This window comes from Bacillus rossius, chromosome 13 (assembly GCF_032445375.1).
Source record: "Bacillus rossius redtenbacheri isolate Brsri chromosome 13, Brsri_v3, whole genome shotgun sequence".
In the NCBI taxonomy this organism is placed as follows: domain Eukaryota; kingdom Metazoa; phylum Arthropoda; class Insecta; order Phasmatodea; family Bacillidae; genus Bacillus; species Bacillus rossius.
Window position 1 is genome coordinate 20,580,470 of NC_086340.1, and position 20,661 is coordinate 20,601,130.

The 20,661-nt window shown below is 38.4% G+C and overlaps 1 protein-coding gene across 3 annotated transcripts in view; it reads left to right on the forward strand.

The window, feature by feature from the left end:
- The window catches only part of LOC134538321 (neurexin 1), a 449,323-nt gene extending 429,470 nt beyond the window's left edge, over positions 1 to 19,853 (forward strand). For all 3 annotated transcript variants that reach the window (XM_063379534.1, XM_063379535.1, XM_063379536.1), the window contains one exon: positions 16,317 to 19,853. In XM_063379534.1, the coding sequence (XP_063235604.1) occupies positions 16,317 to 16,879 (563 nt within the window). In that variant the 3' untranslated portion in view covers positions 16,880 to 19,853. The remainder of the gene's footprint in view (positions 1 to 16,316) is intronic.
- The last annotated feature ends 808 nt before the right edge of the window (positions 19,854 to 20,661 follow it).

A 20,661-nucleotide genomic window follows, 5' to 3' on the forward strand; every position in this document is an offset into this window, starting at 1 on the left:
GAGGGATGAGCCTTGAAGAATTAACAGGGGATGGGAGAGGTAAGCATCACGTGATAACATGACAGCTGAGACGGCTTTTCGTGCAATAGTGGACACGCCGAGCTCGGCTAGACACTGCCGCGTGGACAGTCTAGAAGGGTGGTATCTATTTTTAGCAGTCTTTTGTATGCCTGCTTGCTTACAGTACAGCTCTCGCCACGATAAACGTGAACACATAGTGCCCAACAAAGTGTAACAGACTTGTTTTTCAGCAGATTTTACTCAAATTTTCGACTTTCTCTGCTCAAATTTTTCACTGTTTCTCAAAAAAGGTTGTATAAACGGAATGAACGCATCAGAGGAGGGTCGCATCGGCGGGATTCTACTGTATTGTAAAAAAAATTCCTTAAAAATTTTAAAAAATTTTTCTTCATATATAGGTTGCACTTTATTTTTTTCCCATAAAATCTGGTAAAATTGCCGTGACCTATATGTGAGTAAATACGGTATTATTATTATTATTATACCTACGTCCTGCATCCTTACTACTGTTCTCAAAATTATTATCTCTTGTACCGTAAAAATATACTAATAAATTATCTCTAAATACACAAGTATAAAGTTTCATGTCTGTCGTGCGTGGATTCTACACTTTCATATTTCATATATTGTTATAGTGCAGTCATGCATACAGTAAAATTCCATATACAAGGTTCATTTTCAATACTAAAAGAAATGAAGACATGAAGAGAGAACTAGTTCAGCTGTGGATATGGTAGAGGCTGGAGACTCTATTTATTTTAGAAAATTGCAAAGTAGGCAAATTATTTATTAAAAAAAAAAAATTGACATTTGAAAATTTGGTTAGGGAAATTTTATTGCAGACTGTTGTGAACATCTGCATTTTTTGCGTCCATTCCGCTGATGAGCTGATATCGAACAATCCTAGTTCCAACCCAATCATTGGTTCAGTCAGAGTCCTACCGGTAATGCGTTGCACCAATGGAACTTGTCGATTCTCAATAGTGTAAATGTGAGACATCCATTGCCATCAGCCTGGAATTTATGATGTAGAGAATTCTTTTGCTGCAGGATTTCTGAATACTTCTGTTGACAGCTGACAAATGGTCAAACAGTGTCTTTTTGTGAGTTTAGTATTTGTATTGTACTATTGATAATATTTTCTAATATTTAATTATTTTTATTTACAAATATTTTTACTGGTTTTTCCTTTTGTTTGCTAGGTTAGAGTTTGTGTATTTTATTTACTTTCAGTATTTTTTTTGTGCCTATTATTATGTATGGGTTTATTTAGAAGTTTTCATTATGTTTCTAGAACACCGTGTATATAGTTTTGTGAAAAGGAAGGACGATAGACAGGTTGCCAATTTTTCAAACAGATGATCAGTTACAGTGACTGTAAATTTATCAGCGTTTTGTCACAGGCAATCAGAGAAGACATAGTTTTTTGTATGTTTTGTTTCCTGCAGAAAAGCTTCAATGCGAGGGTCGTGTATTTTGTATGTTATTGTGTTCTTGGATGTAAAAGGTACGTTATGATTGGTCAGTGAGATCACGCAGCTGCCTCCTCCCTGTTTGATTGTTCGAGTGCTTAGCCTCGTCAGTCATTGTTCGAGTGCTGTGCCGAAAGGTCGTGCCATTCAGCAGCGCATAAAAAAAGTTATACGAGTGCATAGAGGCAAATAATTTCACTTTAGGTCTATGATGCATAGGTTTGAATATTTTTAGTTTTGCTCGTTTCTGACTTTTAAAATAGAAACTAGTTCCTAGATGTGTAACGCAGACCCGGGTCACCCATTGGTCCAACAGTACTTAGTTCCTGTTTCTTTGGTATCTTGACGAGGTCGCTAGGGACATTATTTCGTAAAGGCACAGGGCTTTGAGAATCAATCTGCAAAATTGAGTGTGTGTGTGTGTGTGGTTTTTTTTTTTTTTTTTCCATTATGGACTTGTTTTGATATAAGGAGAATGAAATGCCTTACCCAAATTTATTTCAACTCTATTATCTGAAAATTACCATAAGTAGTTTAGAGAGATACAACAGTAATTAACAACTTTACGTCCCAACTACCTACAACCTCCGATGGAATATTCCGCAAGGAACAGTCGTCTTAGCCGGGCACGATTGTGACTGGTCACAAACTTCCACATATTTTATCCAACTTTTTGTTTTCGTCATTTATTCCTCAAAAAAAACCATATCTAAAAATAGCATGCATCATTTAACCTTTGACAATGTGTGTTACTTAAAATCATGTAACTGCTAAATCATATATAGTTGTTAGGTTCGCTCGCTATGCATTAACAAGTGGGAACTGCATTCACTTTACGATTTAGTACATCTGTAAATGTATTGGTTTAGACGACTGCACAGATAAAATGCTCAAAAAAATAAAGGGAACCTTATAATGACCAGATATATAAAATTATTTATATAATCATTCCAAACTTATTTAATCAACTAAAAGGAAACATTCCATATTTTTAACTACATTTTCCATTGGGGTTTTTGAATATTTATATTGTAAAGTCTCAGCTACGAAAGTGTGTGTGTAACCTCTACAAGTGAGATTCAGAAATACTAAATATGTGTGGAGGGCAATAAAGTCTAGGGAAATGGTAAGGTAAAAACAGCAGCGATTGCTTCCTTTGTTTCCCACAGTTCCACCCTTCTGCTCATGTGTCACGTGAGTGACGTCAGAGGGCGGGTACCTCAAGTCTTCTATTGAACATATGGTAGTAGTGAAGCTCATTCAACACAAATCCCTTTCTGCTTGTCAAATGCTAAAGCAAGATCCTCTGTTCCAAACGAAAATCTTGCAGTCCATTGTCTTTTTTTTTCATGCTAATGAATTCCTAGCACTCATAGAGCAATACAAGTACAAAATGTCTTACAGTAAAATATTTACATCCTATGGTTGTAGTTAAATCAAAATTTATAATTTTTCTGTGTTTATTTCTCTACAATATTTAAGGGGCTAATGTGCTTGATTATTAAGGTATTATAATTTTGTGTTATTGAGTTCGTAATGATCAAATGTTTTTTTATTGGTTTTATCCATTCAGTAAGTGTGTGTATAACAGTTTTAAGAACCTCAAAGGTCAATTTATTTTTATATTTCAACTGAGTTCATTTAATCATATGGGATACAGTTTTGAAATTACCATTTGTATGCAGAATTTGTGTAAATTCTAAACATTTGGATTTGTACAGAACTCTGAATAATTGGTTTCCAGAACTGTGTTAAAACAAAATCTGTTTAATTTTTTAATTGAAATCCTGGAACTGAAGAGTTTCACGACAAAGGCTGCATACAAACTGTTCTTTCTAAATTGTATACAACTTGGTTATGTGTTAGTTTTTGCTAGAATTAAAGTGTAAATTAATCTTAAAGGCTTTAAGTCAATGGAATAAGCATCCACTTAACAGGATTTTGATTGTCCCAAGATTGTGAAATAAAAAAGTGGGCTAAATCTGTGTAATCATTTAGTCCATATATTGGAAAGGAACCAATTTTTGGAAACGTATCATGTGTTAGATGAATATAAATATTTAAAATGTTGATTTTTCTGGTGGAGCAAAGTTAACCAAGTCAGTGGTGTAACTTTGCACCATATTTTTATTTTGCTTTTATTTAACATGAAAAAGGTGGCTATTGCTGGAGAGTATAACTTTGCTCCACAAAGTAGATATTAATCTACACATATATGTAGCTTACCATTTGTGCCAAATATCAAGTATTTTGTCAAGTTTTACCATAATTTTCGTTCAACAGTGATGATACAAAAAGTGAAAATGTGTTTTCTAGATCTGTTTATTAATAGAAATAAATTTTGTAGGGTTAAATGAAGATGTTAAAATAAAACCATCACACATAATGTGTTACAATATCTCTATTTGTCAAAGTCTGCTATTTTATAACATCTGACATGACTTAATTGGTTATTGCATACTGTACAGTACATGCAACATGTTGGAACAGCTTTTCATATTTTTAAAACCACTTTTGACAATAGGAGAGGTTCATTAATTTTAAAATGTCCTCGGCCACTGACAGGTTCAATGTTACAAGGAGGTATCTTACAAATAACATCACAAGCTCTGTAAAAAATTTCATCTGGATGATGTAGCCATGCATTTGACTTTGTACAAAAGTTCATTTTCTTCTTCAGCTATACATGTTACTGTACCAGGAAAAGTATGGCCATCATACACTACAATTACATAGTCATTAACCTTATAACCATCTGTGCGATTAATGACTACAGTACTGGTTGTGATTATAGTGTCACTGGTACAATCTTCAATCAATACAGTAGGGCTAGCATATTCACAGGTACTATCTTCCATCAACACAGTAGGGCTAGCATGTTCACAGGTACTATCTTCCATCAACACAGTAGGGCTAGCATGTTCACTGGTACAATCTTCAAGTAACATAGTAGGGCCAGCATGTATTGTTGATGACACACAAACGTCAACTACGTCCCGACTTTCTGAAGTACTAGTACATGGAATGTGCTCGCCTTCCCTAGGCCTATTTGGTTTGATAACCTTACATCGTCCTGGAAACTTCCGAACACCACCTCTAGTTTTTGGTCCTGAGCGCGCACACAGAATTTTTTTGTCATAGAAAGTTTCTACTTCTTCTACTGATACACTCCTGCCAGGTTCAATAGGTAGTTTAAACTTTCTTGATCGTTGAACCTTATCCAGATCAGAAGAACGCACTTCTGATATGAATGATTTGAAACATTCACCTACATTGTCAGTTATCTGCAATGCTTCTTTAGCATATTGCTGCAATTTTTGGATAACCTTATCTTTATCTATGGGATGGATACCAGTTGTTAAAAACCCTTTCACTAGGTTACTTGATGCAGTTGGTTCACCCATATCTAGTGTAAACTTTAGAAGCTGACAAAAAAGTGATTTTGGAAGGGCAACACAACGTTTTCCTTCTCTGGTTTGTCTCCAATCATACAGGATTTTCCTCCAATTAGACTTTAGCGACGAAAAATATGCCACATCTAGAGGTTGGAGTAAATGAGTGGAATTGGGAATAAGCATGACGAAAGATATATTGTTTTCAGTACATAACTTTAAGGTTTTCAAAGTCAAGTGTGCTGACATGTTGTCTCCGATTAACACTTTCTTGCCTGGATGTTTCAAAGCAAAAGGAAGGAAGTGGTTCTCAAACCAATCGTCAAAGACATCCTGATCAATCCACCCATGAAGTGTTACATTTAACCTAGTGCCTGGTGGAGCACCCTTCAGCCAGTCACTCCATTTCTCAGTCACTCCATTTCTGTTTCCCTTTCAGGATAACATAAGGAGGAAGAAATTCTCCTAAGGCATTTCCACAAAACATTGTGGTAAAACAAGACTTTGTGCTATTCAAAATCAGTTCAGGGTGGCGCGACCCTTGTCGAAAAAGAAGTTTTTTCTTACTAGGCACATCATGGAAACCTGTCTCGTCATAGTTATAAATGTTACAAGGTAGTACACCCTCAATTTCTTTTTCTAAATGCACAAAGAAATGTTTTACCATGTCTTCACTGACTTGAGCCCGGGATCTTGAGATATTACTTGCGAACCTTTGACCTAACTCAGCTTTGTGACGCTTTAGAAACAGTCTACCCCAATCCACGCCTGGTAAATTGTTTTTAAACTGAGGCACTTTAGTGTTTGTTGAATCTAAGTAACCTTTTACGATAAAGCGCACATCACACATTGATAAAGGCATTCCAAATTCACTGCATGTTATAACATGGTTTACAAAACTCTGCTCTTCTATCTCGGTAAACGCCTGAGGCCTGCCTATTGCTTTTTCGTGGCATCGCTTTAACTTGTTGCGAATTGTGTTTGGTATACCATACTCTCTTTCTGCTTGGCGATGACCAATTTTACCTGCTTTGATATCCTCTAATACCTGCTGTAGAACAGCATCAGTATATGATTTATATGGCCTGGTACCAGGTAACTTCTTTTTCCTCAGCTCAGACATTGTACAGTCTTCTGTAAACAAATAATACAGTACAATAAGTAATATTTTGAAATCACCGCATTTACGGTTTCAATCACTTAGGCCTAAATTAGCATTCTATGTACCATAAATACAGTATCTTTTTTACAATATTTAAACATTAAAATAGGATGTGAAAAGATTTTGGTTTGTATCAAAATATTAGGTTTACAATATAATATTTGGTAAATTACACAGTCACATAGGCCTACAAAACATCTCAGAAACACAAATTGTGTGTAACTTTGAGCCGGGGCAAAGTTGCCCTGAAATGTTCTGAATTGAAGGTAAGCATGCATTTGTATTATTAGTAATTTTTTCATTATTTGTTATTCCACTTTATTTACTTACCATTAAAGTGTTAACTGTGAAACAGATGGTGCTTTTTCAGAGGTGTCTCCTTGACCATCACCCTAAAAACACTGACAACTTTAAAACAACAGTCAAAATCAACTAAAAATCACAGTTGAATTCAAACATATCTTAATATAGATGAGAGGACTTGTCTGCACTACTGCCAACTTGACAGGAAAAGTGAAATTTCAGAAATGTTTACAAAAAAAAATTTCTCTCCACAGAATAGAGATATTGTTAACTGTCTTTTAAAACAAAAGAAGCTAGTGGAGCAAAGTTACACCCACTGGCACAAAGTTGCCCTACATGACTGCACTTATTTAAGTGATAAAACTCAGTAGAGTCTCGCTAATCCCGACTTGTCGGGACCAGACCCTGTCCAGATTAACCGTATTCAACTTTAAAATGTATCGAAAACAAGTTTTTTAAGGCAAAAGGAAAAATATTAATGATTAAAAATTAACATTTATTCATTATAAAGTACTTAAATCTATATACGTACATATGAAACATTACTATGCATTGTACATACATAATTAAAAAGTATAAAACAATTAAAGATTAAAAACATTTACAATTCACTCAAAAAAAGTCCATAATATTCTTTTGTTTTAAAGTTGATTGCAGTCGTTTCGCCGTGCGATCTCGTAGGTGCCTCAAGGTCAGTAGCTCAGCAGATGATGTGTTGCTTTGCTTCTCAAAGTAACTCAGTGATTCGTCTGTACCTTCATCTTCCGAACTATTTCAGTTGTCGTGTTTGCAATGCACGCCTCCACGATTCAATTTCACTTAACATTTGTTGACCCTGTTCACTGATGTGTCATTCTCCTCCACGTTGGCACAACCCTCCAACTTTTGAAAAAATTGTACAAAATCAAAGCTAGTTGAAGTTGGTTGAGTTTAAATCATTTTCCTGTGAAATGTTTGGTCACAATTTTTTCCAGCTCTTTTAAAGAAATAATGTTTTTCTTTGGAAGCATTTTGAAAATTAATCCTGTTTCATCAGCATTAAACACTTGATACTGCTTTTAAGTTTTCTTCTTTAACAAACTTTTTAAATGTTACTTTAAAGTCTTCACTTGCACTATTGTCACCTGAAAAAATTTCACCATTTACCTAAGTTTACAAACACCATGTCAATCTTTCCAAGACAACCATCCCACTCCTTTAACGGAATGCCTTGTTAACGTTGTTGGCAAAACCAATGTATAAAGCGTCGTCTAAAGGTTTTTTTTTGTGTTTGTTACCCAGACTGTCCTTGCTCACAATTTTCGTACAAAAATTGATTTCTTTCCAATCAGAATCAGTTTGTTTTCCCACTCCTAAATTTTGTGCTATTCTAGTTAATGATACACCTGCATCAATACGAAATAAAGTTTAGTGTTTTTGCTCCGTTGTTACAGTCACTTTCTTATGTTCAGAAGCCATTACATTGCTCTTAACAAGTGTTCTCAATGACACTCGTACAGAATAAAAATAACTGTCACGAGCAACTATCATCATGAGTGTAACCATCGACTGAAGCAAACAAATTACTCGAGGGTGTAGAGTGAGTCGCTTTTCGGAAAACCGGCAGTAAGGTAACTGAAGATAAGCGGACCCTCTCTTAGAATTGTATTTTTTTTTTTTTAAAAAAAGATCCATCCGGATGTTTAGACTAGCAGGATCAGGATTAGAGACACTGCTGTATTAAACTTTAAAAATGGGCATAAACACAACACTACAAAAGTAATGTAGTAATTTAGAATACCACCCCTTGAAAGCAGTACGTTCATTTCGCTACAAAAAAAACCTAACCAGTTAATAGTTATTCATGATTCTAGCCCAACCTTTCAGGGCCAACTGTTTTCTTGGCTCAACCACGGAATCATCAGAGGTATGGTTTTCAGAAACCATGGAAAATTTTAATTGGTAAAAATGGGCTGGGATTAAAACCTGGGTCCTCCTAAATACTGTTAATCAACATTTACCTGTTCCATCATCTCGCTCGGTAGGAGTGTTTGTTACATTGCATGTTTGTTAAGCCTACTAACACAGCCTGCTCTCTTGAGCACAAAAGTGAACATGCTATCATTTGATTTAATACACAGTATTTATGTGGCAGGTCAAGTTTGTATTAAAATATATTTAATTGGCTATAAAAAAAATGTTCACATGTTATGATTGATTTTCTGTTCAATATCGTCAAACATTTAGCAGTTATAAAGCGTCCCTGCGTACTTGGGTAACTGTTAACATTTAACATGTTCTCCCCAAGTTGGGATGCACAAGGAGCACAGTTTGTTGATCACTCATCTCCCACCAAGGTGATCCAGGTTTGATTCCCAGATATTTTGCAATGGGAAACGTTGTGGACATTGACATGAGCCAGTGGGTTTTCTTAGAATACACCAATCCCTCACTTAGCACGACTAATTCGTTCCTAAAAATGTTCGTGTTAATCAAAATCGCGTATTCTGAAGCATTAGTCCCCATAAATATAAGGCTAAATTATTTAATGTGTTCCAAGATGTGTAGGGAAGTAATCTTTACATAATATAAATGCGTAGAATAATACTTGAAAATGCATATGTCATATCATTTATCTTTTTAAGCCTACCACCGAATACGTTAGATAAAGAAAACATGGCACAGTGTAACGGGAGATAAGTGGTAACATATTTACCGTCAGTCAGCAGGTTGGCTTGCCCGCCCAGGCGTGACCTTCAACACGCGCGTGCGTCTGTCTGCCTGCTGTTGCAAGCAGCTGGATCCTTTGTTATTACGTTTAAAACTTAACAAAATTAAAACACTTTTATGAAATTAAGAACCGGTTTTATATAACTTTAAAACACACAGCCATATGTAAACATTTAATTTGTTATGCACACCTCTTATAAAAGCGGCTATGTAAACAAATCAGTTAACAGACAAACAGATTTAGATTTTCCCTAGAGCACAAACATAACATTAAAATACAGTAAACTCCCGGTATATCGCGGAATCGGGTATATCGCGGGTCAAACCATGTCCCCCAGTCTGAAATGAATACACCAATCCCTCACTTAGCACGACTAATTCGTTCCTAAAAATGTTCGTGTTAATCGAAATCGCGTATTCTGAAGCATTAGTCCCCATAAATATAAGGCTAAATTATTTAATGTGTTCCAATATGTGTAGGGAAGTAATCTTTACATAATATAAATGCGTAGAATAATACTTTAAAATGCATGTCATATCATTTATCTTTTTAAGCCTACCACAGAATACGTTAGATAAAGAAAACATGGCACAGTGTAACGGGAGATAAGTGGTAACATATTTACCGTCAGTCAGCAGGTTGGCTTGCCCGCCCAGGCGTGACCTTCAACACGCGCGCGCGTCTGTCTGCCTGCTGTTGCAAGCAGCTGGATCCTTTGTTATTACGTTTAAAACTTAACAAAATTAAAACACTTTTATGAAATTAAGAACCGGTTTTATATAACTTTAAAACACACAGCCATATGTAAACATTTAATTTGTTATGCACACCTCTTATAAAAGCGGCTATGTAAACAAATCAGTTAACAGATAAACAGATTTAGATTTTCCCTAGAGCACAAACATAACATTAAAATACGGGTACACTCCCTATTTAACGCGGTTGTCGGGGGACATAACTTTTACCCGCGTTGTTGCATAACCGCGATGTTTCGATGTGACCAAGGTCAAAAGGCATAAAACACCGCCTGTGTTCTAATAGGTCGGCAAGCACGCACAGTATAGACGGCCCGCCTTTGTGCGGACTTTGCATCCGCAGTTTCCACTAAACACGGGTGGAAAAATAAAAATAATAAATTTTAAAGATAAATATTAAATGTTGAATTGTTTTTATTTTTCCGCGTGCCGCGCACAGTTTGGTGCACGGCCTACGAGCGCGCCACACGCCGCCATACACATGTGCGGCACACAAGCTGCTGCTGCCAGTCTCGTGGTGTTAGCCACAGTATCTGCTTCGTCAGTGTCCGTAAAAAAGTAAGTGCAGTGTGTGCGGTTACACACGATTCTGTGGTCAAAGTCTTCTAAAAAGAAAGGCCGTAGTGATACTTCAAACCGAATATGAATCGCAAAGTACCGAGTTTGATTGACAAAATAAAAATTCTAGATTTACTTACAGATAGCTTGTCTTTTGTAGAAGCAGGCCGCAGATACAGGGAAAAAACGATTCTAGCATTCGTACAATAAAAAATAAAGAATCGTCTATCGTGTCAAATGGTTAAACTTTATTATCCATGCTTACAGTAAATTATAAATGGTCACATGTGGGAAACAAAAATTGCGCCAATTTAATTTTAGCGCAATCAGTGACGCCGTATTAAAAACAGTGTTAAACTTTCTTTACTTATTTCACCAAACGCTGTGTCGAGTTGCTGAGTGTGTGTGGCTCGGATCGGCAAGTGTTATATTCCCCAGCCTCTGTTTAAAGGTCGGGAGACCGCTACACATAAACATTTCCGGGACTTGTTTACTACCTCACGGCAAAAGTGGTACAGTATGGTTCACGTAAATATTGGACCACTGGGAATTCCTGGGCAAAGATTAAAAATACGCTAGCCGATTTACTTTATACATTATACCAAAGTAAAAAGATGAACTTGTATAATACAATGAATTACCCAATAATATTACGTCTGTAGGTTTAAGTTGTAACAAAACATTTATATACAGATGTCCAGTAAAGTACCAATTAAGATTCTGGAGTGGAATTTTAAACACCGGACTACCTGATTTTGCCTTGTACGCAGGAACGCTGCTCAGTCAAGTGACTCATGCTCTGCCTGTGTGCTGCGTGAACACATTCCCTCCCGCACTCCCCCTCGCCGTGTTTCTGCCCGCTCTAATCTCTACCTCTCTCCATATTCTCGGCTTGCCTCTCCCTACCCAGCGCTTGCCGACAACCAAGCCTATCCAACATCAATCCCCAGCCGAGTCATGCTGGATAATGTCGCTGGATGGTGGGCTTTATCAGGTCCCCTGTCCGATGCTTCATTTGTGAGATAAAGCGACGTTAAGAACTAGTGTTTCAGAAAATATCACTGGGCTGGATTGGACCATAATTTGAAAACCCTACAAGATAGAGGAATAATGTACAGAGATATCTTGTTTAGAATTTTACTGCGGACATTTTCTACGCCTAGGCTTTTTTCTGCCCGATGCTTAGTTTGTTAGTTACAACGCAAAATTATCCTAATCGGCTGTTAACCATTTATTCCATTATTATTATTCATTTCTGACTGGGGGACATGGTTTGACCCGCGATATACCCGATTCTGCGATCAAATTTGGGCGCGATATACCGGGAGTTTACTGTATGTACAATATGTACATATACAAAACATAAAAGTTAGTTAAATATTTTCTGGGGTGAAATTAACACTATCATCTTGCTTTTTTTAAAAAAACGTGTCCAATTTCATCTGCTTTGGTTTCTGTACGGTACGGCCTGGTCTGCAGCCGGGCATCAACGGTACGGCCTGGTCTGCGGCCGGGCATCAACAGTACGGCCCGGTGTTTGTTTATCTGCGTGCGCATCTCTTTCCCCTCGCATTCCAAACCACTCTTCCCCCCTCGAATTCCATACCTGACGTCGCGTCGTTTCCGAGATTTTTTTTAGCCTGTGGCGATTTCGTGCTAACTGAAATTTACAGACGTGCTATTCGAGACTAGGGCAGTAAAATTTACATCGTGCTAACTGAATTCGCATTAAGTGAAGACGTGCTATGCGAGGGATTGGTGTAATAATAATGGAATAAATGGTTGACAGCCGATTAGGATAAGTTTGCGTTGTAACTAACAAACTAAGCATCGGGCAGAAAAAAGCCTAGGCGTAGAAAATGTCCGCAGTAAAATTCTAAACAAGATATCTCCGTACATTATTCCTCTATCTTGTAGGGTTTTCAAATTATGGTCCAATCCAGCCCAGCGATATTTTCTGAAACACTAGTTCTTAACGTCGCTTTATCTCTCAAATGAAGCATCGGACAGGGAACCTGATAAAGCCCACCGTCCAGCGACATTATCCAGCGTGACTCGGCTGGGGATTGATTTTGGATAGGCTTGGTTGTCGGCAAGCGCTGGGTAGGGAGAGGCTAGCCGAGAACATGGAGAGAGGTAGAGATTAGAGTGGGCAGAAACACGAGGGGGAGTGGGGGAGGGAATGTGTTCACGCAGCACACAGGCAGAGCATGAGTCACTTGACTGAGCAGCGTCCCTGCGTACAAGGCAAAATCAGGTAGTCCGGTGTTTAAAATTCCACTCCAGAATCTTAATTGGTACTTTACTGGACATCTGTATATAAATGTTTTGTTACAACTTAAACCTACAGACGTAATATTATTGGGTAATTCATTGTATTATACAAGTTCATCTTTTTACTTTGGTATAATGTATAAAGTAAATCGGCTAGCGTATTTTTAATCTTTGCCCAGGAATTCCCAGTGGTCCAATATTTACGTGAACCATACTGTACCACTTTTGCCGTGAGGTAGTAAACAAGTCCCGGAAATGTTTATGTGTAGCGGTCTCCCGACCTTTAAACAGAGGCTGGGGAATATAACACTTGCCGATCCGAGCCACACACACTCAGCAACTCGACACAGCGTTTGGTGAAATAAGTAAAGAAAGTTTAACACGGTTTTTAATACGGCGTCACTGATTGCGCTAAAATTAAATTGGCGCAATTTTTGTTTCCCACATGTGACCATTTATAATTTACTGTAAGCATGGATAATAAAGTTTAACCACTTGACACGATAGACGATTCTTTATTTTTTATTGTACGAATGCTAGAATCGTTTTTTTCCTGTATCTGCGGCCTGCTTCTACAAAAGACAAGCTATCTGTAAGTAAATCTAGAATTTTTATTTTGTCAATCAAACTCGGTACTTTGCGATTCATATTCGGTTTGAAGTATCACTACGGCCTTTCTTTTTAGAAGACTTTGACCACAGAATCGTGTGTAACCGCACACACTGCACTTACTTTTTTACGGACACTGACGAAGCAGATACTGTGGCTAACACCACGAGACTGGCAGCAGCAGCTTGTGTGCCGCACATGTGTATGGCGGCGTGTGGCGCGCTCGTAGGCCGTGCACCAAACTGTGCGCGGCACGCGGAAAAATAAAAACAATTCAACATTTAATATTTATCTTTAAAATTTATTATTTTTATTTTTCCACCCGTGTTTAGTGGAAACTGCGGATGCAAAGTCCGCACAAAGGCGGGCCGTCTATACTGTGCGTGCTTGCCGACCTATTAGAACACAGGCGGTGTTTTATGCCTTTTGACCTTGGTCACATCAAAACATTGCGGTTATGCAACAACGCGGGTAAAAGTTATGTCCCCCGACAACCGCGTTAAATAGGGAGTGTACTGTACGTACAATATGTACACCAGGCTCGCTGTAGGAAAGGTTTTGATGGAGATTAAAAACGGACGAAAACTAGCTTCTACTGCGCAGCTCAAGTACCCCCCCTTCTTGGTGACGAAGAGGGGAGTGTAAAGGAAAGAAAACACGTGTACAGTACACACCATACTGAAAACATCATGCGGCTGTTATGTAGTTGGTTCGCCTACTGTAATACTTGATTTACTATCCCTTTCAGAGTGGTTACTTTCGGCACAGCAAAACACGTATATACAGTATACATTACACTGAAACCAAAATACATTTTCCAGGTTACTTACCTACTGCAGTTCTTCAATGCCCGACAACTCGCTGTCCCTTTCAGAGTGATTTCTGTCATCACTGTAGCTATCAGCTTCACTTGAAGTGTCAGTTTCTTCGCCTAAGTTAATTATCACTTCTTCCACAGCGATATCAATTGCCCCTTCCTGTGTTCTATATCCGTTTTCAATTGTTTGTACGTGTGCACATACTGACTTCCATTTGTCCTGATCTATCTCGGAGAACCGTTGATTGCACAAAGCGATAACACTTTTAATGTTAAAATCAACATTTCGTTGCGCAACCCACTGTTTAACGTCCGCCCAGATGAGTTCGATGGGATTTAAATCAGGGTGGTATGGAGGAAGACGTAAAACTCGGTGAGAGTGCTGTGACATAAGCTCGTCAATAACGTAACTCTTATTTAGTTCTTTGTGTTTTTTTATTATTTCGTACAACTCTGGTTTCAACATGTCGGGCCGGAATGAAATACCTTTTTCACGTAGCCATTTCTTCATGTCCTCTTTCTTGGAGTTGGAGTTAGGACACTTTTCACGGAGTTTATTGTGATACGGTGCGTTGTCTATTACTAGAACACTGTTTTCTGGAAGATTAGGTATAAGCTTCTCTAATACCCACTTCTCGTAATTAGTGGCGTTCATTTCATTGTGATAGTCACCCGTAGCTTGCTTTGAACGCCACATTAACAACGCATCCTTGATAAAACCCATTTCGCCACCTGCGTGAACAATTATCACTCGCTCGCCTTTAGATATGGGTTTCAACAGGCCTGCATTGCTTTCGTCACTCCATGATTTTTCTGTACAGTGCGAGCTCAGTAAATACGTCTCGTCCATGTACACTATAGGCCTGCCTTGCTGCCTAGCTTCCTTTATCTCTCTTAGATACACAATCCGTTTGTATCTTATTTCTTGTCTCTCTGTAAGTACAGAACGATTTGTTCTCGTTTTCTTCCATCTAAATCCCAATTCTCGCACGATTTTTCGTAAGCTTGTTGCTCCTCCCTTAAAACCAATACTCTTTCGTAGTTCTTGTAGTAGTCTTGGGATAGTAGGGGCGATTTTCTGATTTATATAAAAATTGTGAATACTTCGTCGCACAACACACTTATCAAAATCGTCAAGTCCCGTAACATGCTTCGTACGCGTCCTATGCTTGTTTGGTGTTTCGAAACGTGTGCCCTCGCCGACTGCAATACGCTGCATCTCTTTGGTAATCTGGGTAACTACATTTGTAGACACGCCTGTAGCCACAGCAACACGTCTTCGTGCTTCGGCAAAAGGGATGATAGGCTCTTGAGCCGCTTTTTCATTGTTCATGAACTCAATCACATTCGCAATAACTTCTCGCGTTTGACTATGCAGAACCTTGTGTTTCAGCTTCGAATGTATTGGAGGCATTGTTACGTATATACCTCAAGAGAACGTGCACACAAAATCCGACAATTCTCGCGGTAGCCTACTCTGTTAAATACGTACACAACACAACCACGGAAAGAGGAAGACTGATATATTCACGCACGGTAGTAGTCTACTAGACAGCCGTGCGCTATCGATGGCCTTCGCAGGCACAGCCAATTAGAGCACAGGCGCCGCTTTGACTGTCGAGGGGGGCGGTATCACAACCTGCGCGTCTCAAAGCCCTTCCTAGCCTGCGCGAGTTGTACATATACAAAACATAAAAGTTAGTTAAATATTTCCTGGGGTGAAATTAACACTATCATCTTGCTTTTTTTTTAAAAAAACGTGTCCAATTTCATCTGCTTTGGTTTCTGTACGGTACGGCCTGGTCTGCAGCCGGGCATCAACGGTGCGGCCGGGCATCAACAGTACGGCCCGGTGTTTGTTTATCTGCGTGCGCATCTCTTTCCCCTCGCATTCCAAACCACTCTTCCCCCCTCGAATTCCATACCTGACGTCGCGTCGTTTCCGAGATTTTTTTTAACCTGTGGCGATTTCGTGCTAACTGAAATTTACAGACGTGCTATTCGAGACTAGGGCAGTAAAATTTACATCGTGCTAACTGAATTCGCATTAATTGAAGACGTGCTATGCGAGGGATTGGTGTACTTCCATTTAATCCCTCTCGTTCATTCCATCGATGCTCCATCCTAAGTCCATCATCTATAATGACCCCATGTAGATGAGATGTTAAGCCATTATTCGTTAGTGTTTGAGGTTTACGAGGAGGTGGCAACGGAGTGGGAGAGCGTACTGTGCTGTGCCGCAGAGCCACCGTCTACCGTGGCGAGCACAGACGGCGCGGGAGGCACGGACTCCAGCAGCACCTCCGAGGTGCCGACGGGCACGGTGCCAGAGGGAAGCAGCGAGCCCAGCAGCAGCGAGGGCAGCAGCAGCAGCAGCAGCAGCGAGACGAGCACCAAGACGACCTCCACCAGCAGTGCCGGTCCCGCCCCCGGCACGGAGCCTCCCCCGCCCCCGCAGCCCCAGCCGCCCCTCCCCAACCCGCGGCCGCCGAGCCGCGCCAAGCCGCGCGACCGCATCTCCTCTGAGGCGGCCGAGAACACGGCCCTCATCATCGGCATCATCGCCGGCGCGCTCATAGCCATCGTGCTCATCATCCTCATCATCCTCAAGTTCAAGAACCGCTCGGAGGGCTCGTACAAGGTGGACGAGGGCAAGAACTACCGCCACGCGGCGGGGCCCGACGCCGCGCTGCTGCCGCCCGCCGGCAACGGCCAGCAGATGAACGGCAGCGTGAGGAACGGCAACGGCAACGGCAAGCCCGCCAAGAAGCGGGACATCAAAGACATCAAAGAGTGGTACGTGTAGAGCCCGTGTGGCTCCGCGAGTCTACGTGTGACCATCTCTGCGAGCAGGGCCAGCGGTTCTTCGCGAAGCACTCCGAGCACACGTGGCTTCGAGCACGTTTTGCCGACGTTGTAAAGCAGTGTGTAGTGGGTGTACAGCCGACGTGTGAATAATAGAATTTCAGCCACTTTTAACATAAAGTAGATGTTTCTAACATGTCAACAACCACCTTGTTTTCGCGAAAAATCACTGATCCTAGGAATTGTATATTCTAATGGTAAGTGTCGACTCATTTGATTGCCGCCAACTGAAGAAAAATAAGTGGCTGACTAAGAGAATGACTGAACTATCTGAAATGGAATGGAGTAATATTACATTTGCTACTATTTTCTTTTATGGCTGGGATATTTTAAATTTTGCTGTGTCTGCATGTCTTTGGAAAGTGTTGGCAAGAAAAAAAATAAGAATATTCCTGCATGGAAAAAAAATAGTGAAATGTTTTTAAGTATGTAGATTTCCTATCGTCAAATATGACTTGTGAAGAAGCATCAAAAATTTGTTGTTGAATGGTATGGAACTAATATACATATATATATATATATATTTATTAACGTTACAGTGTTTAAAGAATAAAGACCTGGTGCACTCAAATGATCTGCATAGGACTCCGAGCCAAACAAATCATAGACCTGGTAATCAAAGTGTGAGCCAGAAAACTAGCAGGTACATTTTATTGAGGAAGTACAGTCAACTTGGCAAAAAAAATGTAAATGTGTGACATATTTGCGGTGGGTGTGTGTACATATCGTTGATTTTGTTGTTTGTTATGAATCATGTAGAATGGATTAAGTGAATACTAGCCAGGGCTGCGGAAATAACTAGTCACTGTTGCATTTAACTTTACAACTGAAAATTCAAAAGAAATATATATCAGTAGGTTTTAAAATCAGCTGCCCTCATTCAAATTTTTCTTAACCAATATTTTGATTTCAAAAACCAACATTGTCATTCAGATTTATTTGCGAGAGTAACCTCATTGGAAAGTAGGTATCATTAAAAAACAACTTATTTTAAATATATGTGACCAAACAATCTCACAAATTGATATGCAATTTGTTTGATGAAATCAGCTTTAAATTATGATGTAGTGTTTTATCAAACACAACATTGGTATAACAACAAACATGTTAGTGACAGTAATAAACAAGGCCTGTTATTTTAATTTTATAGTAGTAGCTGATGTCTGATATCGTGAATGAAGATTGTACTTAGAAAAAGAATGCCTTGTTTGCAAAACTGATACCCTCACATTAATTACATATCTTGATATCAGAGGTCTAGACTGAAGACATTCACCAGTAAGGTCTTTTGACTTAAGTAAAATAATCATTTTAATCTGCATTGCTCTGATTGATATAGAACTAGCCAGATGCCCTCATATGCATTCAAGAATAAATGATTTTTGGGGAATAATGTAAATACTTCTGAAGAAAAAAAAATTTACATAAATATATATTATTTTCACTTTCCCCCCCCCTCCATTAGTAACAGCTATGCATTGACACATGAAATGTTGCAGTTTGTTAATACTGCTGTATTTTAGCTCAGTTAAACAATTCAGTGGGATGAGATCTTCACAGTATATTTTTCACATGCAGAATTAAATTGTATTGTTAGTAGGATTTTGCCTAAAAAATTTGCTTTCAAAGGTGTCGTTATTTCTCAAATCCTGGAAGACCAATAGACAGTATTGCCAAAAATTATTCTTCACGACAAATATTTCCTAATGTCAAGATCTTTGCTTTCAATAATAATTACTATTGTAGGTTTTAGAAAAATTTTTTTGATACATATTACAGCTAAACTTCCTCGAAATACTATTTGTGTCAAACCTGTCTGAATTTAATTTCCAGTGACAGTTTTAGTGAGAAGTATAGATGCCAAACGAATTCCATAAAATATTTTAATTCTTACAACTTAATTTTTATCTGTAGTGCATTAACAGGTGGTTGTGTTATCAATGTAACCCTTCATTACTTGCAATCTTTTTATTTAATCTCTGGGTGTATTATTTCTCATCTTGTTTTAATCACTGCTATTCCTGGAAATAAATTTTTGTGGAAGTATGCATTTGTGATTGACGTCTCGCTTGAATTTGGTACATTGCGCAATTACATAGATCTTAACCAAACTTTCAGGACCAGCAGTATACAATTTCAAAACTTAGCATTTTACATCACTGTTACACATTTAAAAAGGATTAACATCAAATTTTGATTACAGAAGTTACAAAGTATCATAAACTAGGTATTAGAAATCCTACTGCTTTGAACAAGTAATTGTGTTTATATACTGCCGCCCATCTTGTTTAAAGGGTTTCTGTTGGATATTGTTGACTTTGTTTGTACATATCCGTTGGATTCCCAAAATTTTTCCCACTAAATGTCGTGTACCGAGAGCTAAGATGTATCATAACACATACAGAAAATTCCAGAGATCCTGCTTGTGAATCAGTGTGTTCAATGCCTACAGCAACTATTGAGGGTAGCTGCTATTACAAAGGGATTTCCCCTCCACCCCTGTAAACATCCAGTTTGTTTGCCACTGGTTTTACATTATACTATTTCCTTGTGTAATTGAACATTCAGGCAGTGATTCAAGTACGACTTTTTTTTATCTAGGGGTTAATATTTCTGATGCATTAATTCAGATCACGAAAACTTGTGTAATATTTGAAAATTAATGCATGCATATACCATGTTAGGATTCATAAAGTCTAGATACCCTCTCCCTCCCAACTAATTTTTTTGTTATGTTCTTTTACCCGGCTGTCTTCATAGAATGTACAGTTTATTACACCAGGATAGCCATATGCATTAAAATCAATATTATTTATCTCAGTACTGCATTTTAAATTATCACACTCTCTTTCGAAACTTTGTACTTGTAAAATCAAGGAATGATTGATTTAATAAAAAAAAACACACGTTGGAAACATTAAATCATTATTCCCTTTCCAGAATATCACTGATGTACAAGTGTTATAAATATAAAAACTTAAAGAGGAATATATCAAGTACATTATCTGATCAGTTAAGAACAGTCGGTGGCTTAGGGCGCGGTTACACGGGACCCTGAACTACTTCAGGTGAACATGTTTAAGTAAACACGTTTACAAACGCGAAAGTGTGCGGTTACACGGTAGTTGCTGAAAAGTGAGTTTAGCTCTAAAACCGATTGTCTACTGTCAACGAATGACTGTGTTGTTGATCTCTATTTTTTAATTGCATCCATAAAACGCGGGATTTTCTCACTTGTTTATACAGCATTATCAGCAGAAATGAAATGTGTTTACATATTGCTCAATATTTTTTTACAAATCGGGAATTCAAACATGCACAGTAAAATTTTTAAACTTATTTTTTATTATTTTTTGAGCGAGAGTACCTATCTCAGTTTTAAGAAAATTAAGGTCAGGATAAATTAAAAAATATGTATAATTATCTGTTGGTTTTTTTGTTTCATTCGGTAAAATATTACTCGAACTTGTGACAGAAACAATTTCCATCTAGAATTTCTGCAAAAGACTGTTTATATTCTAACCAGCCAATCAGAGGCTAATGTAGAAGATATGTCGATCTGAACTACTTTGCCAACCTGTTTAAGTTAAATGAGAAATGGCCTCGAACGAAACATGTTCAGACTGTGTGTAACCGCACTCAACAGCTGAACATGTTCACCTGAAGTAGTTCAGACTCCCGTGTAACCGCGCCCTTACTTGCTGTAGTTTTAACCGTCTTTAC